The 12,599-nt window shown below is 46.2% G+C and overlaps 1 protein-coding gene across 3 annotated transcripts in view; it reads left to right on the top strand.

Annotated features, from left to right (window-relative positions):
- The first annotated feature begins 11,579 nt into the window (after positions 1-11,579).
- The window catches only part of Lmbr1 (limb development membrane protein 1), a 175,947-nt gene continuing 174,927 nt past the window's right edge, over positions 11,580-12,599 (top strand). For all 3 annotated transcript variants that reach the window (XR_005973313.1, XR_005973314.1, XM_041640646.1), the window contains exon 1: positions 11,580-11,820. Coding sequence is in view for 1 of the 3 variants with exons in the window: in XM_041640646.1 (XP_041496580.1) it covers positions 11,755-11,820 (66 nt within the window). In the remaining 2 variants the exon portion in view is untranslated. The remainder of the gene's footprint in view (positions 11,821-12,599) is intronic.

The following is a 12,599-nucleotide window of genomic DNA, read 5'->3' as shown; positions in this document are numbered from 1 at the left end:
GTGGGGTCTCTGCAGGTGTTGGTTAGGGTTAGATGTAAGACTGAGATGGGAAGCCATGAGGAAGGCCCACCTGATTGATTTATTTATCACTCAGAATGGATGGGGGTGGGAAGGGCTAAGAAGAGAGGACCCAGAGATTCACTAGAATGCGGTGTTTTGGACTACATAGGAATGGCAGGGGGTGGGGAGCAGTGGTTGAAATTAAAACGACATAGTCCATAGTCCTATGGGAAAGTGTGGAAATTGGGGTGATCCTCAGGTTTGGCACCAAACAACCAAGGTCCACTATGTTCTTCCTGTTCAAGAGAAACATGTCTGAATACAAATCTTCCAAATTAGCCTGTGATACACTTTGAATATGATTTGTCCTCTCTAGCTTCATGTTGAAATGTGACTGCCTTGTGGCAAGAGGTAGAGTCACAGGGTAGTGCTCAGCTGTGTTCCTTAACGCCTTTTTAAGGGTGTGGACTATTTCCCAAGGGTGGGGATGACTTGGATGGCAACGGCTTGTTATAACAGCGAGCTCAGTGTTCTCGTTTCTTCCCTCACTCTTCTGCATGCACCACTTGTTCTTTTGCTTTCTGACATGACTGGAAGCCAGATGAGACCCTCTCTGGAACCATGCTCTTGGTTGGGCAGTCATTTCTTATGAATTGAAACTTTCCCTCCTGCGGGAAACAGAGAAGCATATGCTCCCAGTATGGTCAGGAGTGTATACCACTCCTGGTACCAACTTCTGTCTTAGTGTTCTATTGCTGTGAAGAGACATCATGACCATGACAACTCATAAAAGAAAGAGCTTAATTGGGGCTTTCTTACAGTTTCAGAGGCTTAGTTCATTGTTATCATGGTGGGAAGCGTGGCAGCATGCTGTAGCACAAGGCTGCTTGTTTATTTCCTGGCCACCCAGACTCCCAAAATAACCACACAGAAACTGTATTAATAGGTTGGCCAATAGCTTAAGCATATTGCTAACTAACTCTTAATCTAGAATTGACCCATCTCTATTAATCTGTGTATCACTATGTGGCTGTGGCTTACCGGCAAGGTTCTGGCTTGTCTGTTCTGGGCGGCTACATGGTGTCTCCAAACTCTGCCTTCCTTCTTACAGCATTCAGTTTAGTTTTCCCTGCCTAGCTCTGCTCTTTTGCCTTATTACAGGCCAACAAAGTTTCTTTATTAACCATGTATTCACAGAATACACAGGGGAATCCCACATCAGCATGCAGCAGACATGGTGCTGGAGAAGTAGCTCAGAGTTCTATATCTAGATCTACAGGCAGCAGGAAGAGAGACACACTGAGCCTTGCTTGGTCTTTTGAACCCTGAAAGCACACCTCCAGAGGCACACTTCCTCCAACAAGGCCACACCTCCTATTCCTTCTCAAGCAGTACCACTCCCCGATGACTAAGCATTTAAAGATACGGTCCTATAGTGGTCATTATTATCCACACCACCACAGGAATATACTCTGCTCATCCATATTCATTTCTGCTCTATTCACAATAACCAGAAATTGGAAATATCCTAGATGTTCATCAACTGATGAGTGGATAATGAAAATATGGGATGTTTAGACAATGAGATATTATTCCTTGAGAGAACCCTAACTAATAAAGTTATGTATGGATGGGGGCAGAGACTGGAATAGGAGGAACAAATAGAGACTGGGAGAGAAGAGTGAAATGAAGAGGATATGGGGAAAGACAACTAAAATTAAGGGCCACTTAAGGGGTAGTATGGAAACCTAATACAGTAGAAGTTTCCTAAAATATATACATATATGAAAGTAATTTAAATGAAATCACCAAATAACGGAGACAGAGCCACAACTGGCCCATCTCTTGCCACCAATGAAGCATCTAGTGCCAGGATTGGGTTATATTTCATTGAGATGTTGGTCAAAAGAATCCCATGGGGCCGGGCGGTGGTGGCGCACGCCTTTAATCCCAGCACTCGGGAGGCAGAGGCAGGCGGATCTCTGTGAGTTCAAGGCCAGCCTGGTCTACAAGAGCTAGTGCCAGGACAGGCTCCAAAGCTACAGAGAAACCCTGTCTCGAAAAAATAAAAAAAAAAAAAAAGAATCCCATGGGAACCCCCACAAACAACCCAGGCTGTTGCCAAAACTATAGATTACTCTCCACAAATTAACAATTTCATTGCTGAAAACACTGACAAACTCATTGAACACACAGAACTTGAGCAGGTATGAAGATAGAGCCTTCACCCCTCCTACTACTGTCTTCAGTACAGAAAGGTCCTAGCAAGTTACCAAGAAAAAATGTAAACACCAACCCGGCCACAAAGCTTTTGGTCTACAATGGTGACCTGGCTGCAGCATGTGCTCATGCAATGGTAGCTTGTGGGAGTAACCAGTATCTAATTTGACTTAAGGCCCACTCCTTGAGATGGAACCCATTCCCTACACTGCTTGGGTGACTCAGAACCTGAGAGTAGATACCCAGGGATCGAGGGTAAAACAAAATACTACTGATTTTTAAAAAAGTAGCAGTAAAATGACCCTAATGACATTCTGCTTTACTTGTAGATCAGCACTTTACTCAGCCATCAGCAGAGACGCTTCCTCCTGCAGCAGCTGAGAACAAACACAGAGACCACAGCCAGACTTTATGAAGAGGGTGAGAGACCTTGGAATGCTCAGTCCTGAATGGAATATCTCCATCAGATCCTCCCCCACAGGGTTCAGAAAGCCCTGTGGAAGAGGAGGTTGGAAGAATGTAAGAGCCACAGGGGATGGAGGACACCAAGAAAACAAGGCCCTCTAAGTCAATAAGATCAGTGAACATATGAACTCAGAGAGCGGGCAGCATGTGTTAGGCACACTGTACCCGAAAGGAGAAGTGGGCATATGCCCCATTCCTAACCCAGAAGCTCTTTCCTATTGCTAACAATGTGCAAATGAAAATTTACTTGCCTCCTAGGGAATCTCACTGGGGAAACAAACTACTCTTAAAAGTAGGCTGTATGCCCCACAGATGGCCAACAGAAAGTAGGCTGTATGCAACACAGATGGCCAACAGAAAGTAGGTTGTATGCCCCACAGATGGCCAACAGAAAGTAGGCTGTATGCCCCACAGATGGCCAACAGAAAGTAGGCTGTATGCCCCACAGATGGCCAACAGAAAGTAGGCTGTATGCCCCACAGATGGCCAACAGAAAGTAGGCTGTATGCCCACAGATGGCTAACAGAAAATGAACTCAATGCATCTTTGGAGGTTCCTTGTCTCATAATGTGGCAGGACTTTTAAAGCTTTTTTTACATATCTATATCACATATATAGCATATATACATATATATTCTCTCTTTTTACACGGATCCTTTACATAGATATGATGGCATCTACTTAGTATTTTTATGGGATTCCTGAGTGTGAGAAAGAGTGGGTCTCTGTTTCTTGGGCCTTCTCTTGGGCTCTTTTCATTCTGCTTGTTTGTTTTGTCCTATTCCAATGTATTAGTTTTTGTTTTTAACTTATTATACTTTATTATTATTCCTTAGAAGCCCGTTTTTTGCTTTATTTTTCTTTTTTAAAGGACTTTAGAATATTTATTTATTTTTACTTTATGTAAATTGGTCTTTTGCTTACATGCGTGAAGGTGTTGGAATTTCTGGAACTGGAGTTACAGTTTTGAACTACCATCTGGGTGCTTGGAATTGAACCCAGGTCCTCTGGAAGAGCAGTCAGTGCTTTTAACCACAGAGACATCTCTTCAGCCATTGTTTTGTTTTATGAGACAGGATCTCTCTGTATAGCCCTGGATGTCCTGGAACGTTGGCTTCAAACTCACAGAGATCCACCTGCTTCTGCCTCCCGAGTGCTGGGATTACAGGCAAACGGGGAAATAATCAAGTGGAAAAAAATAACTACTGCCAGGCACCTGTTTGTCTCTAATGAGACAGAAAGGGAATGGATCAGAGAAGGATGTGGGGAAGAATTGGGAGGAATAGAGGGAGGGGAGACTATAATCATGATATATGAGGTGAGGCAAAAAAAATCTATTTTCAATAAAAGGGAAAAAAAGAAATTGCTTTTTAAAATTTTTAGCAGGAACATTCTGTGCATTATACATAATGTATATGGCATGAAGAGTAGCAATCTAACAGAGTAGTGAAAAAGCTAACCCCAATTTAAAATCTGCGGCATCACCCTCAAGTCTTCACAGCCACAACACCTCTTACCAGTCCCGCCTCTGACCACGCCCCCTTCAGGTTTTTTTTTTTGAAAAAAAAATACTCCTGGGAATATACCCAAGAGATGCCCTATCATATGACAAAAGCATTTGTTCAACTATGTTCATAGCAGTATTATTTGTAATAGCCAGAACCTGGAAACAACCTAGATGCCCTTCAATGGAAGAATGGATGAAGAAAGTGTGGAATATCTACACATTAGAGTACTATGCTGCGGTAAAAAACAATGACTTCTTGAATTTTGCATGCAAATGGATGGAAATAGAAAACACTATCCTGAGCGAGGTATCCCAGACCCAAAAAGATGAACATGGGATGTACTCACTCATAATTGGTTTCTAGCCATAAATAAGGGTCACGGAGTCTACAATAGGTGAATCTAAAGAAGCTAAGTAAGAAGGGGAACCCAAGGAAAAACTTATAGTTATCCTCTTGGCTAAAGGAAGTAGACAAAATTGCCGGGGAGAAAATTGGGATCTTGGGGGTGGGGTGGGATGGGGGTAAGGGGATATGGGGAGAGAAAAGTTAGAAGGGAAGGAGGTCGGGCCTTGGGAAAGCAGGAGGATTGGGATAAAGGAAGGTTGGACAGGGGAGCACGGAACCACAATTCTTAGTTAAGGGAGCCACTTTAGGGTTGGCAAGAGACCTGACCCTAGAGGGGCTCCCAGGTGCCCAAGCCGAGGTCCCCAGTTAGTTCCTTGGGCAGTTGAGGATAGGGAACCTGAAATGACCCTATCCTAGAGCAATACTGACGAATACCTTGCATATCATCATAGAACCTTCATCTGGTGATGGATGGAGATAGAGACAGAGACCCACACTGGAGCACTGGACTGAGCTCCCAAGGTCCCAATGAGGAGCAGAAGGAGGGAGAACATGAGCAAAGAAGTCGGGACCACGAGGGGTGCACCCACCCACTGAGACAGTGGAGCTGATCTACTGGGAGCTCACCAAGGCCAGCTGGACTGTGACCGAAAAAGCATGGGATAAAACCGGACTCTCTGAACATGGCGAACAATGAGGGCTGATGAGACGCAAAGGACAATGGCACGGGGGTTTGATCCTACGTAATGTGATGGATTTGTGGAAGCCTAGCCAGTTTGGATGTTCACCTTCCTAGATATGGACGGAGTGGGGAGGTCCTAGGTCTTACCATAGGGCAGAAAACCCTGACTGCTCTTTGGACTGGAGAGGGAGGAGGAGAGGAGTGGGGTGAGGGGGAGAAGGGTGGGAGGAGGGGGGAGAAGGGTGGGAGGAGGGGGAGGGAAATGGGAGGCTGGGAGGAGGTGGAAACTTGTTTTTTTTTCTCCTTTTCTCAATAAAAAAAATCAATCAATCAAACAAAAATAAAAAAAAAAATGGGGCACTGAACTGAACAGAGAATTCTCAGCAGAGGAAGTTCAAATGGCCAAAAGACACTTAAGGTCCTCCTTAGCGATCAGGGAAATGCAAATCAAAACAACTTTGAGATATCTTCTTACACCTGTCAGAATGGCTAAAATAAAAAACTCCAATGATAGCCTTTGCTGGAGAGGCTGTGGAGGAAGGGGTACCCTCATCCATTGCTGGTGGGAATGCAATCTTGTGCAACCCCTTCAGGTTTTTATCCTTCCTTTTTCTTCTGGTTCTTCCGCACATTTGCCTCATCACAGGATGTATTTCTATGTTTTGCATTGCTCTGATCTATGTAAGTGGACTCACACCTATTTTCCTGTGGCTCTCTTTTGCCCAGTACTTCGTTTTAGAGCTCCATCTGCGTTGTCACTTGTGGCCCTTGTTTGTGGATTTTGGCTTCAGCGCACTATAGTTCCCTGAACAAGTCATTTCTCTGCTGCGCTGTGGGTGGGCAGCTGGGCTGTGGTGACTTCTTCTCACTCTGGAATTGCCCGTGCCGCTTCCTGTCCACCTCTCCTGGGGCACATACGTGAGCAGGAGCTTCTCTACACCGGTGGATAGGAGTGCGGTTGCTGACTGATTGGTTCCAGCTTTAAAAGACAAGGCTACATTATGTTCTGGAGACACTGTATTGGTTCACCTGGAACCCAAGAGAATTTTTTGGACCCACACTTTTTTTTTGAAAAGACAGTTTTAATTAGAAAGATGAAACACAAGTGGCAAAAATCCCCAAACTTTTGTCCATCAAAATTAAAACTCTATCTCATCTGAATCAGAATGGCTACCACCGGGAAAACAAATTAGACCACCCCCAAGCCACTCATGCAGTTCTTCTCAGGTGGGGGCGAGCCAGCCATAGGCCAGCTTGGGCCCTCAAGGGTGTGGCTGGCGGGAAGACATTCACGGGCCCTCTCGGCACCTTGTGGTGCCAGGCAGGTGGATCCCATCATGATGAGCAAATGTGCGGTGAAGAAATGGGAGAGAAAGAGAAGCAGAATGGTCCATGTGCTGTGGGAAAAGGCAGAAAGGAAGAAATGAAGGCAGTTTGGAGCAGACAGATGTAGGAGGCCTACTTCCAACCTGGGGACATGGTAATGTCTGGGCAGGGCTGCTGCCAAGGGCCATATATGGGACCCACACATTCTTTTTTTTAAATGTTTTTTTTTATTGTTTTTACTAAGCTATACAGTTCCCCACTCCCCTCCCCTCCTCCTCTCTCCTCTTTTATCCTCTCCTGTGACCCCCACACTTTCAGTTTACTCAGGAGATCTTGTCTTTTTCTCCTTTCTATGTAGATCCATCTATGTCTCTCTTAGGGTCCTCTTTATTGTCTAGTTTCTCTGTACTTGTGGCCTGTAGGCTAGTTTTTCTTTGCTTTATGTCTAAAAGCCACTTAAGAATGAGTACATATTATATTTGTCTTTCTGGGTCTGGGTTACCTCACTCAACATGGCTTTTTCTAGATCCATCCTGCAAATTTCAAGATGTCATTTTCTTATTGCTGTGTAGTACTCCATTGTGTAAATGTACCACATTTTCTTTATCCATTTCTCGGTTGAGGGGCATTTAGGTTGTTTCCAGGTTCTGGCTGTGACAAACAATGCTGCTATGAACATAGTTGAGCACATATCTTTGTTGTATAATTGGGCATCTTTTGGGTGTATACCCAACAGCAGTATTGCTAAGCCTTGAGGTAGATTGTTTCCTAATTTTCTGAGAAATTGCCATACTGATATCCAAAGTGGCTGTACAAGTTTGCACTGCCACCAGCAATGGAGGAGTGTCCCCCTTACCCCACATCCTCTCCAGCTTAAATTGTCATCATGTTTTTGATCTTAGCTATTCAGACAGGTGTCAGATGGAATCTCAGAGTTGTTTTGATTTGCATTTCTCTGATGGCTAATGATGTTGAGCATTTTCTTAAGTGTCTTTCAGCCCTTTGGGATTTGTCTGTTGAGAATTCTGTTTAGGTCTGTACCCCATTTTTTTAAAAATTGTGTTATTGGTTCTTTCTTGAGTCTTTTGTATATTTTGGAGATCAGTCCTCTGTCCGATGTGGGGTTGGTGAAGATCTTTTTCTATTCTGTAGGCTGCCATTTCGCCTTATTGATCATGCCCGTTGCTTTACAGAAGCTTCTCAGTTTCAGGAGGTCCCATTTATTAATTGTTTCTCTCAGTGTCTGTACTACTGAGGTTATATTTAGGAAGTGGTCTCCTGTGCCTATGTATTCAAGTGTACTTCCCACTTTCTCTTCTATGAGGTTCAGTGTGGTTGCTTTTATGTTGAGGTCTTTGATCCATTTGGAGTTGAGTTTGATGCATGGCAATAAATATGGATCCCTTTGCATTCTTCTATATATTGATATCCAGTTATTCCAGCACCATTTGTTGAATATGCTTTTTAAAATATTTTTAGCTTCTTTGTAAAAAATCAGGTGTTCATAGCTGTGTAGATTGATACCAGGGTCTTTGATGCGATTCCATTGGGGACCCACACATTCTTGACAACATCTCACACTGTCAGATATTTTTATATTTTTTCCATGTGAGTGTGATGAGTTGCATCATTTAGGTTTCAGTAATGCATTCTAAATATTAAGTTAAATGAAACATCTTTTACACTTGTTGGTCATGCTCTTCTGATATAAAGCTTAGTATCCAGTACATGTTGATAACCAGGGAGTATCACTCCTTCATTTTAGGAAGCTCGGTTCACAGCTCACCTCTACTTTACCAAAGCCATTTCTTCTTAGGTGTTACAACTCTGCCCTTCTAAGAGTTATGGATCTCTTGAGCCTTCTTCTTTCTACTCCCATCCCGTGTGATAGGAATTCTTGCTACAGACTCTCAACACACATGTAGTCTGCACACCTCTTTTCATTTGGACTCCCTCCACCTGGGGTGCAAACTATCACAGCGAGTCTCATGGCTTTACCCTTACTTGCTGTCTAGTCTCCAAACATGGGAAGGTCATGTGACAACTGTACACATCCCAGGATGCTTGCTAACACCTTCCAGAGTAAAATTCGAAGCCCTTATAGTGGCCCAAACAATCTTACAAGACAACAATATTAAGAATATTAATATTTTTTCTAAATTTAAAAATTACATTTTTTTGTTTTGTTTTTTGAGACAGGGTTTCTCTGTGGTTTTGGAGCCTGTCCTGGATCTAGCTTTTGTAGACCAGGTTGGTCTCGAACTCACAGAGATTCGCCTGCCTCTGCCTCCCAAGTGCTGGGATTAAAGATGTGCGCCACCACCGCCCGGCTAAAAATTACATTATTTATTTGTGTGTGTATATGCTCATGGGCCACAGGTTACATGTGGAGGTCAAAGGACAATTTGAGGGAGTTGGTTCTTTTCTCCACCACATGAGGCCTGGGGATGGAATTCAGGACATCAGGCTTAGCAACAAATGCCTGGAACTTACTGGTCTAATTCATTTTTAACTGGTGTATGTTCATTGCACATCATTATAGGTATCACGATGGTGTTTTCTTTCACATATACTTTTATCGTTTGCACTTTCAGGCACTCCTTATCCTTTCTCCTTTCCCTCCTGCTAGTCCCCTTCCTCCCTCCAGATGATCTTGCTTTTTCTTACTTGTCGTGTGTATATAATATTTTAGGTATCAATAGAAAACTCATGATCCACAAATGAGTAAAAAAAAACAAGGCACACTTATCCATGTCTGACTTATTTTTACCCAAGATTAATCTTGAAGAGGGATGTGGGAAAAGGGTATTCATTAAGAGTAGAAGATGCAATTGAAGAGGACTTCCGCACAGTGGGGGCTCCCTTTCAGACCCCAGATTGGGTACAAACATCCAAACGCCTGTTTTCACAGAGGAATCCTTTATTAAATGGAGAAGAAAAGTTAAAGTGTCTGCATGGTAAAGGAGATGGAGGATAAGGGAGAAAGGGAAGTGGACAAGGGAAAGGGGCAGGGATATTTATCCTGGAGGGACAAAGGATCGAGAGGAGACAGATGTGGCACATAGGCAAATGGCGGTTTAATAAAAGTAAAGGGAGAAACCTCATGTTAGGGCGATTTTAACTGGGCATGTTGTTTAGGCAAACCAAAGGGGAATTCTGATTGCTGGACTCTGGTAATCAGCCCGGGGAGGAAGTGGCTAAATAAGTGAATGAATAAGACCTTGGTGGCTAGCTTTAGGAATGTAGTCTAACAGTTTTTAGCAAGGCAGAGGGAATAGGGAGAAGGGTAAGGCCTGCCAGAGCCACATGCTTTAGTGGCCTAGCATCTCTTCAGTAGTGGGCTGCCTAACTCCCGCTTGCCTCAGGCTTCTTTTTACTGACCACAGGAGTTGCTAGGAGACACAGGAAGGACAAGCGCTAAGGCACAGGCCTTTCCCCAATAGTGTCATAATTTTGAGTTTCCTATTGGATGGAGCATATCACAGGATCAGGGCCAGACTTAAGGGTGACTGGTTCTCACTGGAAGAAAGGCAAAGCCATAGGACAGATGGGTGGGCCAAGGTGTCTGATGCGGGAGTGGGGGTTTGTGTCTATTTTTGAAGCTGACCTTCCTGGGATACGTTTCAGAAGTGGCAAAGACAGCAAAACTACCAAATAAAAGGTGGGTAAGCCTCCATGAATAGCTCCGTAATAGAAACATAAAGGTTTAATTGGTTGCAGTATCCGATTGGAAGGATGTGAACTATTGTCCGCTTTCACTTTCTGGAATAGATGCCCACTGACACACTCTTTGAAAGCTGATGTGTTTATCCTTTCATTTGGACAGATTTACCCAGAGATCATCTACATCAGTTCAATTGGGCATTTAACCTAGCTCTCAGACTATGGGGTCCAGAAAGAGAGACCAAGACTCTAGTCTACTAGTTCTTTAGGGTTGAGAAATTTAAAGACATATTAAAGGTGAACTGGTGTGAATTCTACCAGCTGGAAGTTGTTACTGGATGATCAGCCCGCTGTCTCTGGAACACAGACTGGGAGCATGCCTCAGGTACTCCAAGATCTCCTACCAAATGAACCTGGAAACACAATTACGAATATTCCTTTAAAACCTGGGTGGTGGCAGTCACACACGCCTTTTATCCCAGGATGCAGAGGCAGGTGGATCTCTGAGTTCGAGGCTAGCCTGTTCTATGGAGTGAGTTCCAGGACAGCCAGGACTACTTAGAGAAACCTGTCTCAAAAACAAACAAACCTAAACCAAACACTCCTTTAAATTAAAGACAAAAGAACTGCAGAATGGAGAGAAATTACAGTGTTGGGATATTTAGCAGTTCTCCAGATAAGCGCGTTGAAGCCTACAGAGGGTCATGAACTTGAGCTTCCCTGATCATCTGCAGGGCTGGGGACCGCGCTATCTCTGCCCTCCAGAAAGGCAGTGGCTCTTTTTATCTCCGCAGAGGAGCTGGGCTTCTAGCTTGCGCCTAGGGTGCTACTCTGCAACCTCTTTCCAGTTTTGCATCTGTTTGGGAGAGAATTTCTGTAGTAGACCCCAGTCCGTCTTGGCCCAGGATTTCAGGCTAGGCGAGCCTAGTGCTGAGCTTAGAAGCGGAGAGCAGGATTGATCAGCCTGAGGGTCATCCAAAAGCTTCAGCAAGCGAAAACGGGGAAGAGATGCACCTGTACCTGGATTTAACCACGCCTCCGAATCCTGCCCCCACCAAGGGTTCTGCCTCTAGACCCCTCCCTGCCTGGATCCTCGGCACCGCCCTTATTCCCAGCCCTGGACAATGGACAGCAAGACTGGACCCCAACACTGCAGGCCGAGCTACAAGATTTCGGGCCTGCCTCAGCACGTCCTGGGTCCTACAAACTCCGCCCCCATTCCAGCCACGCCCCCTCGCACCTTGCGACCCTCGGCCCAGAGCCCCAGGCGCGAGGCGCGCGTCTCTGACGTACGGCGCCCTCCGAGTGACGCACAGTCCCGCCCCGGCCTCAAGCCCCGCCCAGGCGGTGGCCGTTCCCCGCCTCCCGCAGCCCGAACCACTTCTCCAGGAGCTGAGGCGGCGGCTGAGGCGGCGTTTTCCGTGCTCGCTGCGGTCTGGTGGCGTTCCTGTCCGGCAACGAGCGGCTGTGCAGCCCCGGCACCCGCGGGCAATGGTGCGGCGGAGCGCGCGGACGCGGGCGGCCCTGCGGCGGGCATGAAGGAGGATGGAAGGGCAGGACGAGGTGTCGGCGCGGGAGCAGCACTTCCACAGTCAAGTGCGAGAGTCCACGGTGCGTGGCCGGGCGGTTCCCCTGGTCCAGACCAGCACGGTCCCCTAGCTTCTTCCCGGACCTCCCGGCCACAATGGCTTTCCAGCGCCCCACCGGGTCTGCTGCAGACCGACTCTGACGCCCCGCGTCACTTACGTCCTCTGTCACCTGCGACTCGGTCACCTGTTCCCCACCGCCTCACCTACGTCCCTCTCCTGTCACCCGCTGCCTTCTCCACCGGCGCTCCCTCTCTTCCGCTCTGTCCTCTCTTCACCTATGTTTCATCCCTACACCTGCGCTTCCAACCCCTCCTGTCATCTTTATCCCCCCCTCCTGTCACCTGAGTCCGCCTCCACTGCAGCCCCTCCAGCCACTTGTGTCGCCTCTCCTTCCCTGCACCCTCTCTCCTGTCATCTCTGTCCTTCATTCACCTGTGCCCACCTCTTGTCACTTGCAGTGCCCTTCCGTCACCTGTGTCCTCCCCTCCTGTCACTTGTCCCGGTCACCTACACTTGTACCCTTCCCATGTCTTCACGCACCTCATCTGCTCCTTTCACCACCTGCTTCACCATCTTCTTCACCTGAGGTTATCCCGCATCTGCTGATGGAGGGTGGAGGGTGATGGGTGGCTGTCGCTTTTCCTCTAGTCAGGTATGGTACCTGGACTGAGCTGGCTGTGGCTAAGGTGTAGGTGGTGCAGACTGCCCGGCTTTCCAAGCTTCCAGTCCGGCTGTGACTCTGGCCTCCCACTCACATCCCTCCCTCTGCTCCGTTAGCCAGGACAGCTAAAAACTTGCAGA

This window comes from Microtus oregoni, unplaced genomic scaffold, assembly GCF_018167655.1.
Source record: "Microtus oregoni isolate MIOR12 unplaced genomic scaffold, Mior012 000064F_ref0000363, whole genome shotgun sequence".
Taxonomy (NCBI): domain Eukaryota; kingdom Metazoa; phylum Chordata; class Mammalia; order Rodentia; family Cricetidae; genus Microtus; species Microtus oregoni.
The sequence above is the reverse complement of the archived record's forward strand: the minus strand, read 5'-3'. Positions and strand labels throughout refer to the sequence as shown.